The sequence below is a fragment of the Chionomys nivalis genome, chromosome 18 (assembly GCF_950005125.1).
Source record: "Chionomys nivalis chromosome 18, mChiNiv1.1, whole genome shotgun sequence".
Taxonomy (NCBI): domain Eukaryota; kingdom Metazoa; phylum Chordata; class Mammalia; order Rodentia; family Cricetidae; genus Chionomys; species Chionomys nivalis.
The window spans coordinates 44,371,312-44,395,664 of NC_080103.1; the positions used below are offsets into that span (position 1 = coordinate 44,371,312).

The window sequence follows — 24,353 nt, forward strand, 5'->3', positions numbered from 1 at the left end:
TCTAGCTCCAGTGCTGGGATTACAGGAGTGTGACACCATGCCCAGCCAAAATACAATTTTCTCAAACAGTATTAATTTAACTTTGTAAGAATATTTTATTAAAAAGAAAGGGATGATTTTTTTTTTTTTTTTTTTTTTTTGGTTTTTTCGAGACAGGGTTTCTCTGTAGCTTTGGAACCTGTCCTGGAACTCCCTTTGTAGACCAGGCTGGCCTCGAACTCACAGAGATCCACCTGCCTCTGCCTCCCCAGTGCTGGGATTAAAGGCATGTGCCACCACCATCTAGCTCTTGCTTTCTCTTAAAAATGATAACTGTAGCCGGGCGATGGTGGCGCACGCCTTTAATCCCAGCACTCGGGAGGCAGAGGCAGGCGGATCTCTGTGAGTTCGAGACCAGCCTGGTCTACAGAGCTAGTTCCAGGACAGGCTCCAAAGCCACAGAGAAACCCTGTCTCGAAAAACCCAAAAAAAAAAAAAAAAAAAAAAAAAATGATAACTGTACTTCAAAGTCGTTATAGTATGAATTTTAATATACATATCTATAAATATGTGTGTGTTTATATATGAAACATTATTTTGAGACAGGTCAACAGCTTTAATGAACTGCCCACATAAACACAAGAACTCTGACCTCAAATTTGTCCCACTGTGCTGTGCTTTGTTGCGCAGCAGTGAAGTTTCGGTATACTTTTACATTGAAGCTTGTTAGATTAGGGCAATGGGAACTGGTTTCTTTGAATCTTCTTCATTGTCCTCCTGATTGGTAGGTTCCAGTGTTTCCCACTAATCACTGCACCCTGGCTTCTGAAAGTACAAAACAAATGGAAAAAGAAGTCAAATTAGATTCAGCTGTAAATTTAAAACACAACTATAAAAGTCCATTTAGTAAATCTGAAGTTAAATACCTGCATTCAACTTAATAGGTCTGTCCCCTTTTTATGACAACCTGTGCCCTAGTTTCTTTTTTTTTTTTTTTTTTTTTGGTTTTTCAAGACAGGGTTTCTCTGTGGTTTTGGAGCCTGTCCTGGAACTAGCTCTTGTAGACCAGGCTGGTCTCGAACTCACAGAGATCCGCCTGCCTCTGCCTCCCGAGTGCTGGGATTAAAGGCGTGCGCCACCACCGCCCGGCCCCTAGTTTCTTCATTTGTAAGAAAGAGCTTATTTGTAGAAATAAGAACAGTGCCTGGTACATAATTTTCATAAATATAATCTCTACATATTATTACTTCAATATATTGTGTATTCACCATCATGTATTCCATCCAGTTAAGTGTCTGAGCTGTGGTTGATAACTTAGTAAGGAGCAGCAGTGTATGAAGGGGGTAATGAGGACACAGTATGACGTATGTATACAACACTGTCAGAGGGAAACCCATTACTTGTATGACATCATAAAAAGGTAAGCATTGATGTAACCTGCCCAGCCTGCAGTGCCAGCGTCGTTCACATTGTGACATTTACAGCACAGCAGCTGAGAAAGGGCAGGCGTCATCTACCTAGTAGTGAAGGAAAGCTCTAAGATGTGGAACCAGACCAGTGCCATAAATAGAAAAGAGCAGTAAGGCCTCCCATCTGGGTTTCTCCCAACACCCCAATGCTTAATTCTTTGCTTCTGTTTAAACTGGTTAGCCTGAAGACAGAACAATGGGTTGTTTTCAGGGAGGAGGAAGTGTCAGAGGTGGCCAGGAGAGCATGAAGTAAGTACTCAGAGTTTTATAACTCGGAAATGGTCCACATAATCTCTATCACTTGGGAGCTTGTTGTAATGTAATGAGGCTTCTCCTCAGGTCTACTAAATCAAAACCAGCGTTTTAAACTACACTACAGATGATTCCTATGGACACTGTTTGAAGCAGCTGTATTCCACTAATTGGCTATAATATATATTATATATAGTGTGTGTATACATGTATATGTATAGTACAGAATGTATACCCTTATTTTTAGACTATACATTAGAGCTTTCGTCACTTTTTATCATCTTAATTAGGGACTACTGTCTGCAACAGGTTTTCAAAATTCAACTTACTTCCATGTATTCCTGAATGTTTCACCCACTTTGTGGGGTTATTCATGGGTGCTAGAAAACCCTAAAGTAGGTTACCCTTTCTGCCTTTAAAAAATTAAAGGCTTAGTTTTTAACCTAAAGGATACACTAGATGACAAACGGTCCTCTACACCTTAAACACGACAGATTAAAAACTGGGCAGTGGTACACTTTGAGATCTCACCCACTGACTTTAATCCAGACTTATTCCTTAATGTTTTGCCACTTTGAGGCTCAAAAACTGAAACGGTAACGGGAGAAAGAAGATTCTATTCCTCTCGATGTTCCACACCTGCTTTAGCCTGACATCGGCCAAGGCTCAATGCAATCCGATCACAATTAAACCGCATTGTTAAGGCTGTGCTAACGCAGACCCCTGCAGGCCGCTGGTCGGATTGGGCCATCGGGGTTTACCACGCACGTCGCCCCGCACGTGGCGGCGCTATCAGCACTCAGCCTGGATCTGTTTCAAATTACCGTCCCTAATTTCAGGGGAGCCTCCTCCCGCGGCTCAATCCCTCCGAGAACCACGGGAAGAAATCTCCATCATCTGGGCCACCGGAAACCGGGACCCCGCGGCCCCTCCCACAGCGCACCCCCGATTGGATGCCGAGAGGGGGCCGCGTCTGCGCGCGCCGGCCGGCCGGGGGAATTCCATTTCCTCTCCCGCCCACCAGCATCAGCACTCAGGGGCGGTGCTCTCCGCCAGGGACCCGCCCAGTGAGAACTTAAGGGGACCGGCGCATCTCGCGATAACTTGCGGGTTTGGGGGCGGGTCCCAGGCAGGAAGAGAGCACAAAACTGCCCTTAAGTCATTGCAGCCCCGGAGCTCCTGTGAGCCTGCCACGAGGTTCTCGCGAGATCCGCCGCCTCCATACCAAGTGAGGAAACCGGGGGCCACTGTAGGGAGGGGCGTGGGGCCTCAACCGCGCAGCTGCCGCTTCCATTACCTTCCTCCTAAGGTCTCCTTCCGGTTCTCGATGCTTCTCTGGGTCTGAGGGTTTCCGCCACTCGTCTACCCTCCCCGTCAGCCCATGACCCGCCTCCGTCCCCCGCCCTCCCGGCCCGACCTCCGATCAGTCTAGTAAGAAGGTGCTGTCCCGACCGGGAGACGGCAAGAGGGTGGCGCGTCCACTCGGGCCTGGACGAGGGAGGCAAACCGCTCCCTTCCAACCCTCGGCTCGCCCTGCGCTCGCGACGGCGGCGTTGGCGGACGGATACGCGGCGGTGAATAGGCGGGCGGCGGGGGGGGGGGGAGGGGGAGGGGCGGAGCGTGGCAGCTGGCAGTAGTTCCGTCAGAGCGGACATCTTGTGGCTGTGCCGTGCGCGTGAGCCCCGTAGGGCCGGGGAGGCACCAGCTGCCGCGCGGGGAGGAGGCCGAGGCCGCAGCTCGAGGGAGGCCCCGGCCCTCTGTACGCGTGGGGTGTGGATGGCTCGGCCGAGGGGGGTGGCGGGAGGGCGGGGGGCCGGCGCGGCGCCCCGGGCTGTGGGCGGCCCGAGTGGGCAGCCCTCGGGGCTGGGTGGGGTAGGGTGGGAAGGCCGGCGAGGCCGGGACCCGACGGGGGGGCGGGCGGACATGGGTGCGTCCTCGCGCCGGGGCTGGAGCTTGGTGGCCGCCGGGCGCGTGGTGAAGGAGGAGGAGGAGGTGGTGGTGGCTGGGCGCGCGCACGTAGGAGCGCGCTGTAAGGCGGAGAGTAAGGTGGTGTCAGGGGCGACTCGGAACAGCCCCGGCTGTGGGGACGGCAGCACCCAGGAGCCCCGTTGCCCTGTGCCGGCCCGCCGACCTTTGGAGCAGAAACCGAAAGGAGCCCGGCGCCGGGCCGGAGCCTCCCGCTCCCCTCCCCCTTGCCTTTCTTTGCCCTAGTGACGCCGGCCTAGCGCCGACTAGGCCCGGGCTCCTCCTCTGCCCGGCTCTGGACCCTGCCCCGCACCCACCCCTTTCTCCTCCGCCTCTTCCTCTCCCACCCGGGGCTCTTCCCTTTCGAGAGGCCGGGAAGTTAAACTTGTAACCTCCTCGGCTCTTCCCGTCACCCTCGCCCTCGCTGGGCGAGCCGCGGATCGAAGTAGTTGGTGGCTTTGCTACCCCACCCTCCCCGGATCGCGACGGTTTTCAGGGATCTGGCATCAAACAGGGTTTCTCCGAGGCCTTGGCGAGTTGCTGATCTCCTCCGTTTTTGCAAAAGGCGCCTGTGTCTGGCAGAGCCGGTGTGAGAAGAGGAGACAGACCTTCCTCGCCGCCGGGATAATCAGGAGTTTTGGCCGGACCTTTGAGTACACATCGGGAGAGTGAGGAGCCCGGCGAAAAGCACAGACTATGGCGCTGAAACGGATTAATAAGGTAAGTTGTTGGAACTACGTGGTCCGAACCGGGGCCTGGGAAGGAAGGAAGGCTCGGGTTCTAAGAAAAGTGTGCAGGTGGGATACAGTTCTGGAAATGCCCTTTCTTGGGCTGCCTCTTACGTTAGCAGAACGCGTGTGCACTTTCTGAAATGAGCTTTTAGTTGGGGGAGCTAAACGCTTTGGGCAAGCGAAATGTTAAAGGCTTAGTTCGTTTCGCTAGAATCTGCAAATTCTGGATGAGAGCGTAGCGTTTAGGCACGCCGGTTTTCTGCTTCCCGAAGTTAGTCCGGTTTGGGAAGTAGAGTTGTGTAGAGCCCTGGGGCAATGTCATAGTACTGCTTCCCAGTCTTGGTACTTCAAAACTTACTTTAGCAGTGCTGTGCCTATGGGCCTTCTAGGAAGAAAGGGACGAAACAGATGAGAAGAAAACGTTTCGTTGGGAACTTTGCTGAGGATCGGGGTATTATAAACATACCTCGGGTTACTAAAAGTTAGTGACGAGGTCTGCCCAGAAGCTTAACCCAATCTGGGCAGTTACACAAGACCAAGTGGGGTTGGGAGGAGGTGGACTGGCACTGTTGCCACTTCCTGTGTTGTGTGGTCACCCGAAGCTATTTATCTGAGGCACCGGGAACTGATGTAAATGCCTTCAAGAGATCCCTGTGGTGTGGGGGTTGACAGTGGACGAACTGTTTTGTTTAGAACCCTTCTTAAGGAGGCTTGTTTCAGCAGTTCAGTTAATTTGATAATTTGTCGATTTAAGTTGAAAAGAAACTAAGAGTTTTCATAACTAGTTGTCTGAGCAGAACTACCTCCTCGGATGGTTTCGTCTTATTTTCTTCCTCTTAACTTCTATCCCGCATTTTAAGATGGCGGCTGCTTTAACTGGTTCGGGTTCTTTCCGGCATCTCCTTTTCTAATAATACGAAGTAATATTCTCTGCTAAGCGTTAACCGTTTTTTATCTGGTTGTAGAGAGTTCAGAGACCCTCTGCTTCCAAGACTTAAAACCTAAATTCACACTCTCAGACTGAATTTCTCTTAATTTATGTGTGTTGTGTACTTGGTTCTTGCACAATCGAGAGGGTGGAGTGTTTTACAGCTAACTTGAAAAAAATGTCATGGAATAAAGGCAGTCTTAGTAGAAAAGACAAAATAGGAAGGTTCGGTGTTAGAAACTGGCTCTTGGAGCATACCTTTGAGAGTCTGAAGGAAAGGCCAGGATCTGGATTGGCTTTGGTGGGGCTGTCTGATTCTACTTATTTACAGTTATTTACTGTGTTTAGCTTGCTAGGTTTAATTGGCAAGGCTGGAGTTCCATGAAAGTTAGAATCTTACCTGAATATACCGATGCTGAAATCTGAATTCTTGATGTCAGTGTGTAATCATTGTACTTTTATGCAAAACACTAACTGGACTGTTGTATTGTTGTTGATAAGCAAAGGAGAAAAGCAAAACCTTAGGATTCAAGACTTTGAATAGATAATTTTAGAATAATCACTTAACTGTGACCATTTTGAGGGTGAATCTCCCATTAGAGATGCATTGTTCTTTCTTACATACATATACAGAGACTATATCTTTCAGTACTAACGAAAATAATTCAGATATCTAGCTGTTTATAAATGTAAAAATTACTTGAAGGGAAGGTCTTACTGATTTTTTTTCTTTTACAGGTGCTACTCGGCTGCTCTGCCACCATTTTAATGACTTAAAAGCTCTAGAGAGGCAGTAATGGTTAAGTGTGAACATTTGTAGTAAAATGCTTGGTGTTAGAATCAAGCAAGTTTATCCATGAGGCTAATCGGTATAAGGAGTTTGTCTAGTTAGAGATGACAGAAAACAGATGGTTTGAAGAATTATGTGCTGATATTTGATATGTAAGCTTTCTACGTTAGAGAAATGTTTATATGCCACACAACTGATTCAACTTGTAGGGCATTTCGAATTTACCCCATATATATAGTCAGAATCGTGAGACTTCTCTTAAAATGGCACCCAAATACAGGCATAGTTTTTGAAAGTTCAGAAAGAGGATGTTTCTTTCTTTGGGTGGGGCGGGGGCATCATTTCTGTCAAAATAAGGGCCCAGTTAGCCATTGTCTTTTTTTTCTTTTCGTATTGTTCCCTGTTTTGAATTTAGTCTTATGATTACCCCTAGCAAGTATTAGTATGACTGTGGTTCTTGGTACTTTATTAAAATTCTTATTTTTCTTTGTATTTTTTGACTTTTTTCTTAGCCCAAATAACCTTTTGCTGTAGTCGTTATTTGGACCAAATTCTAGTATGTTCTTGTTACTAAACAGGCATTTTAAAAGCTGTATTCAAATCTGTTTTGGGAGTTTTAAGAAATTTTACTGCTCCATAGAAAATTGACTGTTACATATTTGGGGAACTTTGAGAAACCAAGCCAAAAATGCTTTTGTTTTAAAGTATTTGCAATGCTTCACAACTTTTAAGCAGTGTTTTCTAAGTAATTTTCTTATAGCAAATGTGGAAAAGTAGATACAGTTGTCTTCTTTCTTCACTGTGAAGAATTAAGTCACTGTTAAATTTAAAAAATAAAACCTCATCCAGGTGTTGATGATGTAGCAGAGTTGGGACTAGAACCCAGGCAATCTAGATTGTTCTGGTAACCCTTGTATTTTTATACCATTCTATTGTGCTAGTTAAGGCCCAGCATAGGCTCTTGTATAGTAGGCCTGAAAATTGCCATGTGAGATACTCCATTTTATGTATGAGGTAACAGCACGGAAGTTGACTTTTGATTTATTCAGTCACACTAGTGAGTAATGGGTTTCTAATAAGATAGGTTGTCTTTTGGACCATTTCAGTTCCTACTAAATGAATATGACTTTTTGTTTTCTACCTCATATATAAATGAGGATTTAGTTTGATTTTTATGTTATAACTAACTTGTAAATTAAGAGTGTATTTAATTCTTAGGTAATTTTGTTCTGGGCTAGAAACTGCTGCGTATTAAGTGCTGGGATTCTCTTAAAGTACACAAAGTAGTGGTTCAAGCTTTGTAGGCAGATAGGTTTGTCCTGTGTGGTGGTGTGTGTTGGGGGGGGGGGCTTAATTAATTGGTCCTTGAGGCTTATCCTTCATCTGATGCTTATCTGTGTTAAATTCTTTTAGCACATAAAGGTTAAGTTGAATATTCTTCACAACACTAGAGAAAGCTACTTGTGTAACTGCATTGTCAAATTTTTACATGTTGCTTCCTAGGTTCGAGTGCCTCTTAATAGTCAAGTCAGTTCTTGGTTCTCAGTTTAATTGGGTTCTTGGGAGTGCTGTTGGTGAAGGGAACCACTTTGTATGGTGTAGAAGTCAGCACCTCTGGAGGCAGGTCTCCTTACTTTACCTGTGTCTAGAGATTGAGCTCAGAGTGTTTGCATATGAGCCATCTTGCCAGCCCCAGCTTCTTAATGTTGAGATTAAAATGTTTCAGTTTAAATTTCGAGGCAAGGTTGTCACACAAAAGCTGGCCTGGAATGAGGCATTTCCGTCTCAGCCCTCTGAGTGCTATATTATGATGATTATAGGACTGGGCAGGTATGCCCGGCTTCCTGATTGTGCTTTTAGTCATCTATTTGTTTAATTTATTTTTGTACTTTGATTTTTGAGATTGAGTTTGACTTTATAGCATTGGTCTTGAATTTAGAGTAGTCCTGCCCCTGCCTCCCACCAAACTCAGCTGCACTGTGGTTCTTAATAGAAGTATCTTCTATTTCTGTATACAAGAGCTATTGTTTAGGTAAGTTTTTATGTTAAATTTTATTTCAGAAGTTTCTGACTTTTTAAGAATACACCAATGTGAGTTCCTTACTGAGTCATCTCTAGAAAGACATAATTTTGAAACATTCATTAAGGGATTCTAATCTTGCTCTTAGTTAGAAACCTGGGGTTAATTTCATCAGTACTTCACTAGGGTTGTAATTGTATGAAGTGTTACCAGAGGATAAGAAATAAATTGTCATTCATGAGAATCTGCTTTGGTTGGAAAAATCATTAAACACATCCATGTGTTTTTCATCACTTTGTATAACTTATTCTCAAGGGTTTATCAAAATTCTTTGCTATTCTGTATCCTAATGGGGGTTTTGGAGGCTTGCTACCATGGCAGTAAGCTTAATTCAAAATTCAGTAATGGTAATAAGTCTGTTTACTATCGTAATGTATAGCCAGTTTACCTTATAAAATGTATTCTTAAAATTCCTCAGGCATCTACAGTGGTACATGCTTATAGTCTACATTCTAGGGACTAAGGTCTGGCAATATAAATAGGAAGTGACTTTGGCAATGTAGATTACAAATCTTGTCTTAATACAAACTAACATTATCTTCAGGTGAGGATAGGGGAAAGTTTATATTTTTACACCTTTTTTTTTTTTAAATCCTTTAGGGACCTTTCAGATAACTTTATGGCAGATTTTGTCCTATTTAAATTTGGATTCTCTCATTTGTGCTTTAGTATTTGGTTGGATGTTTGAGGATGGAAATGCTTATTTACATGGATCCTAACCCATGAGTATTTAGTACCACTGAATTGCTGCTGAGTTTTATTTTTCGTATCTGAAGTACCTGATTTGTTTTCATGGATTAAGGCTTTCTTTTGGTCTTTTCCAATACTGCTTACAAACAGAATTTTCTCTTTCTGAGATAGAAACTTAGTAGGACTGAATTTGCATGTCACTGGGCCTAGCTTTGAAGAATCTTAAGTGATTACCTGTAAGAGTGACCCGAAGAAAGAAAATTGTTGTATTATTCACTCAAGCCATTCTTAGGACCTTGTCTAATAAACAAGCATAGTTGTGTCACCTATAATTAGAACTAAACAGGAAGCTAATGCCTTGACAGTGATGTAAGCAGCATAGTGTACAGAACCTAACTTGTAGTCCTTAGGATAAAGGAGGAAACTAGGTTTCCGTAGGAAAGGTTAAAAACGGAGTTGTTAAAGGGGGGTGGGTTTAGTTGTGGTGCTTTGGGTTTTGGCCTTTGAAATGGAGTTTGATGTTTTCTGGGCTCACTCAAACTTCATCCTCCCGTCGGGTAGTTAATGATGATTCTTTTTATGTCTGCAGTTCTGTGAAGTTTGTTCAGATCATAATCTTTTGTCAAGTATCTTCTGGAAACAATTCTAGTAACCATAAATTTCTGAGAACCTTGTTTCTTTGACATTTTTGTTAAATAAGAAATTCAAGTTGTAGTAGTTGTAATGGGCATCTGGGGTAAGATTTTTGGTTTTTCGAGACAGGGTTTCTCTTGCCTGGCCTGGAATATTCTTTGTAGATCAAGCTGGCCTTGAACTCATTGAGATCCTCCTGCCTCTGCTGGGATTAAAGATAATGCATCACCACGACGTGGCTTTTGGGGTAAGATTTTTAATCTCAAAACAACTTTGGAGGTTTTTCTGTTCCTGCTTCCTGCCTTAAATCATCTCAAAAGTTATTTTATTGAGAATACGTGTGCAGCAGGGGCTATTTTGATTTCTTTGAAATTCAAGTCATTTAATTCTGGAAAAGTGAACTCCCAAGTAAAATACAGGAAATTAACTTTTAAAATAGTAAAGATTCTGATAGGAAATCTGTTACCTTTTATGTACTGAAATACAAGATAGTGTCAGATAGGGACAGCTGGTACTGGAACGTGGTGGTATAGTAGTAATGTACTGTATTTAGGGACATAGCGTAGGTCTGAGGTAAACAGAGGCATGAAAGCTTAACTAGAGTCTTACTTAGCTGATAGAGTTGTACAGCTTTATTCACAAACCTTATATTCTCCTTAGCTCTCAGTGCACAGATCCTTTCATGTTTATTCCAGCACTATTTCTTTAGTTCTTTGTTTTTAATACATTGGCCAGCTGTAATTGTAGTCTTTGGTTATTTTACTACTGGCATCGCCCATTACCAGCCAAAATACCAAGACAATAGAGTAACAAACATGCAAAAAACCAAACAACCTACAATATTGTGTTTAGATGTAGGTCTTCCTGTAGGCCATTTCATATTTTCAATAGTGAACTGTCAAGAGATGCTCTATCCCATAATTGTTGAAGTAAGGGTCCTCTTAAACTGTATGGGCTTTCTTCTGGCAATATCTCAGAGAAATGTTAATCAGAATAAAAACTTGGAGCCTGGAGAAATAACTCAACAGTTAGGAGCACTGGCTACTGTGCAGAAAATGAGGCTTCAGTTCCCAGCACCCACATGGCAGCTCAAAACTGTCTTTGGTTCCAGTTCCAGGGCATCCAGGCTCCCTTTTGGCTTCCTTGGACAAATACATGCATGTGCGTTCAGGCAAACAATCATAAAATAAAAATAATCTTTTAAAAATGTAATGGTCATAACAGTTGCTATTCTTAGTAATGTAGCCACTGGTTGTTAAGAGTTTTGCTTAGTATACAAATAACAATTTTTCTATGCTGTTCACAAAGTCTTCAGGAAATATTCGGGTATATAGTGTTTATTGCAGTCCTTATGTGAGATTTTAACCTAATGAGGTGAGTTAGACCATGTAAGAGCTTTCAGGATCTTTTCTTGATTGGAAAAGGGTACAATGGCCTCTTTGGCTTCTTAGGTCTTTCAGATTTTTAAAGAAAAATAGCTTACAAGTAGGAAATGGATTTAGTTAGCTCTCCTGTTAACCCATATGTGTGCCAAGTTTCAAGAGAAGCAGGTCAGGGAAAAATAATTTTTTCTAAATAGGTTTATTCTTACTGATATTTTGTGTTCTTATTTGGTCTTTTTACTCCTTTAAGAGGTGTGGAACCTTTTGGCAACTCCTAATCTCTGCCAAACTCTACAACAGCTGTCTTCTGATTTCATTAGTCTACATAATAATTGGCCAAGAACAACCTCAATATTCCCCTTACCATGAAACAAATCATTGTTTCAGTGAGTTTTCATTTAAGACCATATAGGTTAGGATCAGAAAGGTGGCATGTCTATTCCCGGAGAATACTTTGGTTCAGCTCCTAGTGTCCATGTAGTGGCTCTCGACCTTTTTTTATTCGAGTTCCAGGGGATCCAATGCTGTCTTTAGACCTACAGGTACCAAGTACTGCACTCAGTAAATTCAGAGTCTGGTGTGATGCAGACTAACAGCAAATAGCTTCAGGGGAACTGATTTTATGAGCGTTGTTGTCTGTGTTTTGTTTGATTTATAGTTAACAAAAAATACCAGTGTGTGGGTCAAACTAATACATGTGATTTAGAGTATCACTTCTAATACCGTACTTCAGTGTATTCCAACAGATCTAAACTTAGTTTATTGTGCTTTAAAACTCCAGTATCTCGTTACTTTTGGAAATACACTTGACAAAACTTTTGAAGTTCTTAAAGATCAAGCCTGATCAACTCTTTTCTTAACTTATCCCTTGTTATATCAAACTATATTAGTGCTTGGTTTTCTAGGAAACTTCATAGACTGTGTCTTTACCTGGCTTTTCCTGTCTGATACTTGATTTTTTGTTTGTTTGAAGGACTGTTTAATCATCCATCATTGCCTACTACAAAACTCAAATGCCTCTGTTTTAGGTCCAGGCAAACATAATGATTGCCTTTTCAAGATGTATAGGGCAGGCCGGGCGGTGGTGGCGCACGCCTTTAATCCCAGCACTTGGGAGGCAGAGGCAGGCAGATCTCTGTGAGTTCGAGGCCAGCCTGGTCTACAAGAGCTAGTTCCAGAACAGGAACCATAAAGCTATGGGGAAACCCTGTCTCAAAAAAAATGTATAGGGCATTTGAATACCTTTCAGTTTAAGATTAAATTTTTTTTGTGTCTTCTGTCTACTTTTGTTGATTTCTTAGAGATGTTCATATTTTATTTTCCTTAGTATTTTGAGATCTAACACGTTTGGTACCTTGCAGTCAGCTCTGGTTTGGGGCCTGGTATGGTTCGTTCTGATCTGCACATTCTGTGAACCTGTCATGAATACTTAAAAGCATTATCTCCTGTTTATTTTTGAGACATGTATCCCAGAATGAATGTAATCCTCCAGTTTTCACCTTCCAAATGTTAGAATTAGAGCCATGCTACTGCTTTCCTTTGTTATTAAAACTGTCGACCTCAAATTTGTGTTGCCTGTAAAGTTGGTGTATGAAGTTACTGACTTTACATCTTTGATTGTTTCTGCAGAGATGTCTTGGTTGTGGAAATTTGGCAAATAGACACGTAGAAATTATTTAAAGAGGAAAGAAGAAAATTATTTGAGTAGCAAGAAAGAAAATAAAAAGCTGAAACTTCTGAAGTGATGATTTTGCCTTTGTTGTAAAGAATTGGTAATGCTAGGTTTTTTTCTTGTTGGTTTTTCAAGACAGGGTTTCTCTGTGTAGCCCTGGCTGTCCCTGTAATTCATTCTGTAGACCAGACTGGCCTCAAACTCAGATTTACTTGGCTCCGCCTGCCTTCCAAGTGCTGGAATTAAAGATGTATGCCACCACTGTCTGGCTGGTAATGCTAGCTTTTAAAAGCTTACTGACTCACAAATAGTGTCTAGAAATCTAGTTTTCTTTTATCACTCAGGTAGTGCCTTGATGTAGTCTACTTCAACCTTACAGTTTTCTGGTCATCTTTATTTATAATGAAATTTTAAGGCTATTGGGTAGATGTTTTGTTTAGGCCAACCATCATTGAAAAAATTTTTGTTTGTGAGTTTACATGTGGATGGGTGCCTGATAGAGACCAGAGGCCAACATCAGGTCTTCGGTAGAACTTTGATCTCATTGGTCTGGAAATAATTTGTCCTATCTTAAAGCTGGGGTTACTGCCAAGCCAGGATTCCAGGGGCGTTAATTCAGGTCCTCCTTGTGCTTTTGACTCAGGCAGTTGATTTAGTGAACTATTTTCAGTACTCGGAAGGCAGAGGCAGGTGGATCTCTTGAGTTTGAGGCCAGACTGGTCTATACCCTGTCTCAAAAAAGAAAAAAAAAAACCATGGGGAGAGAGAGAAGGATTGAGTATTTGAAAAGAGAGGCTCAACTAAAAATTCAAAACTTTCAGGAGCACCGTGAAGCTTTAAGTGGAAGGTTGTACACCCAACATTTTGTAACAGGTTTCACTAAAAGTAAGATGCCCTTGGCATAACTGTTATATATAAAATGTAACTGAATTCTATGCTTAGACTTAGGCCCCACGATATCTTCTGTATATGCAGTTGTTTCAAGAATTTTATATGTATGAAATCTGAGACACTAGTTTCAAACATTCCTATAAGATAATTGACTTGCCTGAGATAATTGCTAGTATGATTATCTGGTGAGTTTTCCAGTTGTGCTTATGTGTGTGCCTTCCAAGGTTAGAAAGGGACATTGGGTTTTCTGTATCTGGAGTTAATGAAGTAGTTGTGAGCTGCCTGGTAGTGGGAACTACTGGACCACCTCTCCAGCTCATAGCATTTATTTTTTATATAATTTTCTTGATACAGTGTTTCAGTAAAACTGATCAGAGGTTTAAATGTTAAGGATGAATTTTATCCCATTGAATGATGTTGAAAATAGAATGGTGTGTACTCATGGCAAAGCATATAAAGGATTGATTCTATTTTGTCTGTTAAATTGACTTTTTAGTATAGTTAAATCTTAGACTGGTTATTCCTGAGCAAGTGGTTATTTCACTTTCTTGCAGTATTTATTGTGGTCATGTTTTACTTAATTGGTAAGTAATAGTCCAGTGTTTACTTGAAGTTCTTAGTCACTTTGAGTGTACCGATCCTTTTTTTTTTTTTTTTTTTATGTGCATTGGTGTGAAGGTGTGAAGTGTCAGATCCTCTGGAACTGGATCTTCAGACAGTTGTGAGCTGCCATGTGGGTGCTGGGAATTGAACCCAGGTCCTCTGGAAGAGCAGTCAGTGCTCTTAATCACTGAGCCATCTCTCCGGCCCCCTACCAATCTCTTCTTAATGTTGAATTATTTCAGAGTACATTCTTAGGATTTTATCAGAGTATACAAAACCAATTCTAATGTCTAGGTATTTGATAATTTGTTTCTAGGCTGTCCTACCCAACCTAGATTTTTTCATATCCTGATTAACTGAACTGAGTAGGATCCATCTGCCTGCTTAATTCACTTAGATGTTAACCAGTTTACTTAATTGAGTTCACGCTTTATTTCTGATCAGAAACCTTTTTTAGCATTATCTTTACTTCACACATTGAGTCAGTCCACAAAGATTGTTGAATTATCCACGTATGAATTATGTACCCATTCTTGATAGTGTTGTGCTTGCTTTCAACCTCCAGTGATATTCTTGCTTCAAACTTCATACTGAGATTACAGGTGTCTGCTACTATACCCAACTGTTGCTTAGTATTAATCTTTAAAGAAACATTTATTAAAAATAAAAAGAAAATTGGAGACCTTTTAGTGACATTTTTTTAAAAAAATGTATTTAAAACAGCACTTATTGCTCATGCCTTCCAGCATCCACATGGAATCTAGGTCCTGCATGCCTATGAGAGTACATGCACATGATGATTTCATTTTCTACCAAACTGACCGTTTTTTCTGCACTAATTAAGTGACCTTTAAAGATTTCCAGTGGTCTCTAAACAAAAACAAAATTAGAGGGCTCAAGTCCATGTCAGAATGGAACTTTGTCACTTTATTGCCTCAGTGTTTCAAGAGCTTATGTATAAGCAAAAAATATTAGTTGTGATGTTTTGGTGGAATATTTTGTATTTTACCCAGGATTAGGATAGAAAAGGCATGTTTTATGCTGCATTGCTCAGTGTATTTTTTTAATTGCAAATTTTGATAGCTATTGTTAAGAATTGTGCATGTGTGCATCTGAACACCATGTATATAGGTCCCCTCAGAGGCTGGAAGAGAATGTCAGGTGCTAGAACTGAACCTACAAGAACATCTAGTGCTCCTAACTGCTGAGCCATCTTTCCAGCCCTTTTACATTTTTGCTAGAATATGCCACAACAGTTTAAGCGTGTACTTCATTTAAAAGAATATTGTTGGGGGCTAGATATGGTTTAGCTGTTAAGGATCTACGTTCTTTTCTAGTCCTTGTGTTAGGTGAGTCACAACAGCATATAACTGCAGTTCCAGGGAATCAGATACGGGTGTGGCTTTTGTGGACGTCTAGATGGAGTATACCTAAGCTTATGTAGGCACAGACTGTAAATGTTCAGAAGTAAAGTCTGAATGATCTCAGAAAAGTTGTTTGGAATGGAAATAGAACGCATGGTAAAGTGCTAAAGAGTTTGCCTTGGGTGTGTAAGGCAGTAGTAGGTTCTGTCTCCAGGACTGACTGCTAGAGAAAGAGAAAACTTTTCATTCCCTCTAATAATAATATGGCATTGAACTATTTGTATTTGTGAAGTTCTCATTTTGCTGATATGTTTAACATATGAGCCATTAGCTTTTCATAAAGAGGTGAAATTGTTGTCCAAGAGCTTTGACTCTTAAGCCTTAACTCACTTAACCCACTGGTTTACACATCACATTGCTAATTTGTTCAGAGACCATTGCGATAGCATACCTAGTTGGTACATACCATGTAGGCATCAGAAACAGCACGTGTTAATCTATTCATATAAGTTGTAAGAGTTGGTAAGACTCTCATCGACTTATGTCATTAAGCCTTATATATTGGCTCAGCGGTTAAGGGCATTGCCTGCTCTTCCAAAGGTCCTGAGTTCAATTCCCAGCAACCACATGGTGGCTCACAACCATCTATAGTGAGGTCTGGTGCCCTCTTCTGACCTACAGGCTTACGTGCAGATAGAATATTGTATACATAATAAATAAATATTTTTAAAAAGAAAAAAGAACCATGAAATGAGAGTTGATCGTATGTAAAAGAGAAAATTCTTTTCCCTGAATTTGCTTTTTTAATAGATGAAATCAAGTTGGCATCTGCTAAGTATGCAAAGTAAAGTTCCTTTATACCCATTATGGCATTTATTGTGTTTTGTAAGGCAGTCTTGTGTATCCCAGGTTAGCCTCAAACTCTTGAGGTCTGCCTACTTCTGCCTCCTGAGTGCAAGGATTAAAGGTGTGCACCACTGTGCCTGTTGATTCTGGCATATTTGTTGCACTTAGTAGTTGAGTGGAAGGAGGTCTAAACTGGGGGCCATGGGACTCAAATAGGCAAACAATCCCCAGTGGTCATTTTAGAAATTTGAATTCACTGAAACTTAGGTTTCTTTTTAATGGTGCATGACATAAATGAGTTCGAGTTGTGTAGTTACTTTCAATAAAGGAGTGTGTGTATGTGCATATGGCTTGGAGTGAGGACACACAACCTTTAATCCCGGCACTTGGAAAGTAAGAGAGGGTAGAGTAAATCTGAGTTTGAGGCCAAAGAGCTTCAGGCCAGCCAGGACTCATGATGAGAGACCCCTGTCTCAAAACAATGGTGTATGGCTGTATGCTTAAAGTGTTTAATACAGCACATGGTATAGTAGCCATACTTGAAATCTTGGACTCTTTCATTTTTATACATCCAAAATATACAAAATGAGTAATTATTCAGTAGTATAAGCTAAAAGTGCTCTGAATTTCTAGAACACTGAGTAGAATGACGTATGTGTTCTAGATAGTGTGTTGCTCTTCTGTGGTAATCATATAGCTTGTTTATGTAAGAAATAGGATATATTTTCAGTATGAGATACACTTAGTTGCAGAGGAGTGCTTAGCCCTTTACTCCCCTCACTGGCAGCTGCTGCCTGCTTGTCTTAAAACTTTTAAGAGTTGGAAAGCTACAGGCAATCTGCTGTGTGAATGAAAGTAGTCAGAAACGGGATAGTCTCTACTCCCAATTTGATCATTAAATAATGTTTTGCCTCCTAAACCATTAGAATGGGAGGTGTGATTGGGATCGTGATTTGCTGAATTGTGAATCTTGCCTATGGGAAAAAAAGGGGCAGGGATTTAAAAAACATTGTCTTGGGTCAGATCAGCACTATAGCCATTTTTGCCTTTTCTCTACACTGGCAATCCCATTCTACAAAATCGTTACTAAAAACTGCTTTGTTTTTACTAGTTTCTTGAATTTGTTACTGTACAATAATATTTTCCACATTTATATGCTCTTAATGAGACCTATTAAAAGGTTCTTTGGCCTTTCTCTTTGGTTCTCTGTTCTTTGGCCGAGGCAGTTGATTTTCTGGAATTTAAATTGGAAATTTCTCTTCCATTCTCTATATTCTTGAGGGATGTAGACTTACTCTGAATATTCTATACCTTATGAATTGTTTGGTAAGTTTCGTTGCAAGATTAAATATCTTCAGTTAAGCGAATTAATACATTGTTGATATTGGTCAAGATAATCCTTTATTGTCTTCTAAAATCGGGGATTAAGCAAAAACATATTTTACATATTATTGGGCTACTTGGAAGGAGACGGGGTCCGAAAACTAGCTAATGTTAGAAGATAGAGCCCAAAGCCAGCAAAATTGTTATAGGTTGGAAATACAGCTAGTTGATAAGAGGGCTTGGCTTGGCGTGTGTGAGGCAGTTAGACTACCACTGCCTTTTAGTGCTTGGTCTTTTGTAATAATAGAATTCTGCCTTTTGGGGGGAGCGGTCTGTTTATGACTACTTCCATATTTAGGTATGAAACGTATAAAGAACTTAAGCTAACTTGTGTTTATTGGAGGAAGGTATTGAAGGGAGATGACTCTTACTGCCTTGGGCCATAGATATAAGTGTTGAAGGCAGCAGCAGTACTTTGAGATTGGGTTGAGTTTATCTACTTGATGTTTTGATGATAAAACACTAGTAAGGTTGAACCTGTATCATCACTGATTTTTGTAAGTCTAATAAAGGAAACTACTTTTATACAAAGTACTGTCATGTACCTGCAGATCATTGATGGGTTAGGTACATGCATGTATATTTTGTAGATGTGTTTATAAGAAATTGTGAAAATTTCATCTTTCTACCTAGAAAAGTTGAGTCCCTCACATTTGAATTTTAAGAATAACTGAAAATGAACACTGAGTTAATAGGTTACATTAATCAGGGAGTTTTATTTATAAAGGGCTTGTAACTCTAAGCAGTGTTTCACATGGAAAATGAAGTCAGAATTTTGGGGAAAGGGGGGGATTTAAGACATAACAGGGAACATCTGAGATTGTCTGGAAAGTTAGTTTATCAAATAATATATTGATCTTGGCCTTGAACTTTTGAAGACATCTGCTACTACTTACTATATTTTGTTCAGAGGTCAACTTTTGTTCCTAATATAAAAAGTTAATGGATGTGTATGTGTATTAATATAAACCCTAGCCAAGATGATTTTAGGTACTGATTTAAGATTAAGGTTTCTTTCCTCTGATAATGGGATGTTTTTTCTTTTCTTTTTTTTTCAAACCATGATTGCATGTTCCTTTCTTAAATTTAATCTACCTTCTTCTGTCTTGTTTTAGGAACTTAGTGATTTGGCCCGTGACCCTCCAGCACAATGTTCTGCAGGTCCAGTTGGAGATGACAGTGAGTAAACTGGTTTTCTTTTTAATGGTTAACTTCAGAAAAGGTTGAATGTTTTGGGAATAATGAGGTTTTTGTTTTGTTTTTCCTTGTCCCTTTCTAGTGTTTCATTGGCAAGCCACAATTATGGGACCTGTAAGTATTTGTTTTTTGTTTTTTTCAGTTTCACTTTTCATTGAAAATCAGTGTTGGCTTAACACATTTTTATTTTAGATTTTTGACCTTAGTATATTAGACTTACTATATTCTGGTATATCATAGTTAACACTGCTTTTAAAAGAATAAGAAATAAGTTCCTACTTAAATGTATATCTGTGATCATATTCTGTGGTACCTATCATCTCTGAACCCACCAAATTCCTCGTTTTGCCTCTGTCTTGGTCTTTTTGTATGGTGGTAAAAGTAGTCATTAAGCTTCTAAGAAGGCAGTTTATTCTCCCATGGGTTGTTCTCAAAGCATTGAAACTGCCAAGAATGAATGTGGCTTACTTGTGTTATTTTGGTCACTCATGTGCGCTCGCGCGCTCTCTCTCTCTCACACACACACACACACATCCCTTGAGACTTGAGACAAAATTTGACTGTATTAAGGCAGAGCTTGATATTTTGAATAAGAGTGCTCTAAAAACAGCATGGAGTAAGATTATGTCTTGGCACAAATAACCTTTATTTTATTTTTAACTTAGGGTCTCTTAAGTTGCATATATACTGAACTTTTTTCTTTTTGGCAGTAATGTATTTACATTATTGTGATTGATGTATTAGGGAAAAAGTAGGTTGTACCAGGCTTTTCTTTTGGACTACCAACCAACTACGAAATCATAGGCACAGACTTACTAGTTTTGAATGCTTGAGTTAGCTTAGGCTTGTGCCCTTCTTCTCTGAGTCATTTCATAGTCCGAAGACTGACCTTTTTTGTGACAGTCTGGGGCTGGTCTTAAATTCCTGCCTCAGCCTAATGAGTTACAGGATTGTGCCTCATGTTTAGCTCATTCTTGATTTTTAAAAAGTTAGTGTCTTATTTGCAATTTGTTTTGTTTAGTTCAGTCTTAATGTTGTAATCCAGGGTGTACTCAGATTTTTATTTATTTATTTATTTATTTATTTTTAGCAACCTTCCTATCTCAAGCATGAGTTACCTTACCTGGTCTGATTTTAATAACAGTCATTTTCTACCTTATTGAATGTGAGCACCTGCTATGTTGTGTGTTGGAATTAAAAATATGAAAAAATAATAGTCTGATAGTCTTCAGGTACTTTAAGAGAGAGTAGGTAATTTAAACATGTTAGAAAGTAGTAAGATACTGGAGTAAATAATAAAGTACACAGTAGGAGAAATCCTTGACTTTCCAGAGTGATGGGAATTCTAAAGTAAATGTGAGATTATAATTAAAAGTAGACCAAGTAAAATTAGGGAACCAGGCTGGTATTCGGTTTTGAATAATATTGGTCTGTCTTACCTTAACTACAGAGAGGCCACAAGGACTTTTTTCTTTTCTTTTCTTTTCTTTTCTTTTTTTTTTTTTTTGGTTTTTTCGAGACAGGGTTTCTCTGTGGCTTTGGAGCCTGTCCTGGAACTAGCTCTGTAGACCAGGCTGGTCTCGAACTCACAGAGATCCGCCTGCCTCTGCCTCCCAAGTGCTGGGATTAAAGGCGTGCGCCACCATCGCCCGGCTTCTTTTCTTTTTTTAACTCAGTCAAAGTCGTATATATTTGTGTTCGTTTGTGTGCGCCCTTGCATAGGTTTGAGAGGTGTCAAATCGCCGGAGTTAACAGGCAGTTGTGAGCTGCCTGATAAGGGTGCTGGAATTGAGCTAGGTCCTCCAGAAGAGGAGTGTGTGCTCTTAACCACTGAGCCATGTCTCCTGCCCTATGACAGTTAAGAATTGTCCACTTGGACTGCTTATTCACTTGACATTTTAAAATTTGTTGCTTGGGAAACATGCCCCTCTGTCTAGATGCTCGCTGTACAGACATAATGACTAGGAATGGGGTAACAGTTACTGTCACTTTAATTTTTTCAGATAGGGTTTCTCTGTAACAGCCCTAGGTGTCCTGGAACTAGCTCTGTAAACCAGGCTAGCCTCAAACTCGGAGATCTGCCTACCTCTGCCTTCCAAGTGCTGGGATTAAGGGTGTGTGCCACCATCACCTGGTCTACTGTCTTTTTAAGTGGAATAGATACCTGCTGTATGCTGTACTTGCCCATTTCATACTTTTCCCCAGTTTCATATTTCTTTCAACTATGGTGGTGGTGGGGGGAGCGCCCATACTTTCGCTTACGAATATTTTTGTAAACCTGTACTTGTAAACTGAAACAGGGGACATGATAACATCACACCTCATAAGTTGCAGGTTGCCAAGGACATTTTCTTTGTAGTACTAAGGTCAGTTAACATGATTGTATTGGACTGTATGTAAAGATTTTGGTTTTGTTTTAAATTTTTACTTAATGTTTTAATAAAGAACTTGAATTTTAGTGAGTTATACCCAAGAAATGCCTTTGAGTCGTTGAACTTTACACATAAACATGTGAAGTTACTATGGTGTATACTGGCTTATTCTATCTGAAGATATTTGGAACCATAAAGATTGGTTGAAGATTGCTGGTTGTAATTTTAAGTGTAGGAAAAAGGGACCATCGTACTACATTAGCATTAGTCCCCAGTAATGTTTCATGTCATCAGAAAGAATAAATTTCTTATCTGTTACTTTTGATACTCATGTGCTTATTAATCTTTTTAATTTGCAAGGGTGATAAAGATTGGGAAACTACTTTCACCTTAGTCTGTGGCCTAACTGTAGAAGAGAATCATATATTGTCAGTAATGAGCTAAGCATGACCAACTATAAAGGAAATCTGAGATAAAACAGTTCACAGGGCTTATTGTTCTATTTCATATATATTATTTCATACTATAATAGTTACTGCTCTATAAAATCTTTTCTTTAAGAGAGCTTTGTGGTTCAGTTGAAGAGGGAAGTATGACTAAATTATCAGAATGGTACATTGACTAGTGTGGAAGATACGATATTCCAAATAGAGGAAGGCCTGTGAGTGTTTTATTACCGTTATGACACCACTATAGAGATTGCTATGATAATTTAAAAGTAAAGAGTGCATGGTGGTGTCTTTGGTCGAAGACAATGTTTCACTTTACTGTGTGATCAAGGCTGGCCAAGAACTTTATATCTCAAGCTGCCTTCAAACTCAACAGCAAACCTTCTGCCTCAACCTTTCAAATACAGAGATGACAGGCATAAGCTACTATACCTGACAAGTTTTCCGGGTCTTTAGAGCTGTGAATCAAATGAGAGAGTAAGAATTAATCTCTGAGATTCTGGGTTTCTGCTTTCTCTATGGTTGGGGAAGAATGGGATTGAGGAAGATAGAAGAATTGAGATTGGAATACGTGTGCATGTGGGGAGTAGGCTTGAGAATTGTGCCCAGGAGTGAGTAAACACACTGTAGAAGAAAACATACTGAAACATGTGAGGCCAGAGGTTAGAAGCAGAAAAGGGTCTGTAAACACACGCAAAATTTCATGAGGGAAATTGTTGAGGGAGCAAAAGAAACTAAGAGGAACAAAACTTAAGGGAGAAAGAGTCTAAAGAATCTATTCTCAATTTCGAAGGTTGACGTCAATCAGTTCAAAGTAATTTTTTGTTCCTTGGTTTGGGTTTTGTCATCATAGGGTGGGATTAGTGTATCATTGAAATACTTTAACCCTTTATGTTTTTTTTTAATTATTTGGTTTTACCTAAATGTCAACAATGGATCTTTCTATTGAATTATTTTTATTGAACATATTGTGTGAGTGTGCATATACATGTGAATGTATCATGGTGCCTGTATGAAAGAGAACAGCCTGTGGGAGTCAGCTCTCTTTGAACCATTCCTTCCATGGGATTCCAGGGATTGAACTCGGGTCATCTGGTGTGGTGGTAGGCAACCTTTACCAACTGAACCATCTCATCCACCAGCCCCATAGATTAATTCATCTCATAAATTGATGTTTCTCATTTTGGGTACCTTAATTTTTTTCATGCAGTTTTTATGTGTTTTCTAATCTGGGGTTGGTTTTGTTTTTTTGGTGAGCATTTTGCAGAGAGCACTGGTGGTATCTATATATAATGCCTGTACTTATGAAAGATAAAATCAGCTTGGGGCAACAAGATTTTGGCTGAGAAAACAAAAATAGTATAAGGGCTGGGAATAGCTTGAACATAGAGTGACAGCCTTTTTGCCTGCTTTTTAGTCTGTTAGTTGGGGTTCATTACTTTATAGTAAACTTTGTTTCTCCATTAGTATGAACTGGATTGGAGGGCGCAATAATTTCAGTTTCTTCATTGCAGTGTAAACAGCAGGTAATTTTGGTTCATTAAAAAAAATGAACCTTTTTTAAAGGAACTGTCTGGGCATATTAAGTCTATTTCTCTCTTCACAGAATGACAGCCCATATCAAGGTGGTGTATTCTTTTTGACAATTCATTTTCCTACAGACTACCCCTTCAAACCACCTAAGGCAAGTATTATCTCTCAGACATTTGTTAGTTTATGGATTGTTTCAGAAGAGTATACAATGGTCATAGAGATACAGGTTTCTGTGTAATTGAGGCTTGAGCTTTGATTATTGTTGAATAAAAATAATACACAGAGAATTAAGCTGTATTTGCAGAATGATTCCTATTAGACTGTTCTGGAATTTTTCTATCCACTTTCCAAAGGCTAAGGTTAAGAGTATGCCACCATACTGAACTATTGCTGATTCTTTTTTTTTTTTTAAATATATTTATTTATTTATTATGTATACAATATTCTCTCTGTATGTATGCCTGCAGGCCATAAGAGGGCACCAGACCTCATTACAGATGGTTGTGAGCCACCATATGGTTGCTGGGAATTGAACTCAGGACCTTTGGAAGAGCAGGCAATGCTCTTAACCTCTGAGCCATCTCACCAGCCCCCTATTGCTGATTCTTAACGTCTAATTAAGAATTAGACACAGGCCGGGCAGTGGTGGCGCACGCCTTTAATCCCAGCACTTGGGAGGCAGAGGCAGGTGGATCTCTGTGAGTTTGAGACCAGCCTGGTCTACAAGAGCTAGTTCCAGGACAGGCTCCAAAACCAGAGAAACCCTGTCTCGAAAAACCAAAAAAAAAAAAAAAAAAAAAAAAGAATTAGACACAGATTTGAATTCTGTAAAAATATGTAAGATTTGCTTTTTTGAAGTTGGAAGGCTCAAGTGTTTTCTTTGCTTAAGTGGAGTGTTGGAGTCTAGTAAATTATAGGATCAATTTGCCTTGAGTATATGTTACCAGAATGGTTACAGTTACCTAATGCACTTACTTAGGTGACTGATTTTAAGTGTTAAAGACTGGATCAGTCACAACACACATGGTGTTGGTAATCTCTGACTCTGAGTTATTTTTCTAGCTATCTTTGAAATTAGCTTTTATTACCTAAACAATTAGTTTTGTTAAGAAATTTTCATGTATGTATATAATTACTTTGATCC

The 24,353-nt window shown here is 40.1% G+C and overlaps 1 protein-coding gene across 6 annotated transcripts in view; it reads left to right on the top strand.

Annotated features, from left to right (window-relative positions):
• The first annotated feature begins 2,810 nt into the window (after positions 1-2,810).
• Positions 2,811-24,353, top strand: part of Ube2d3 (ubiquitin conjugating enzyme E2 D3) — a 28,973-nt gene continuing 7,430 nt past the window's right edge. For 2 of the 6 annotated variants that reach the window (XM_057792936.1, XM_057792931.1), the window contains exons 1-5: positions 3,135-3,274; positions 4,231-4,385; positions 18,774-18,837; positions 18,938-18,969; positions 23,283-23,360. In XM_057792936.1, coding sequence (XP_057648919.1) covers positions 4,362-4,385; positions 18,774-18,837; positions 18,938-18,969; positions 23,283-23,360 — 198 coding nt within the window. In that variant the 5' untranslated portion in view covers positions 3,135-3,274; positions 4,231-4,361. The other 4 variants (XM_057792934.1, XM_057792933.1, XM_057792935.1 and 1 more) reach the window with 4 other exon arrangements.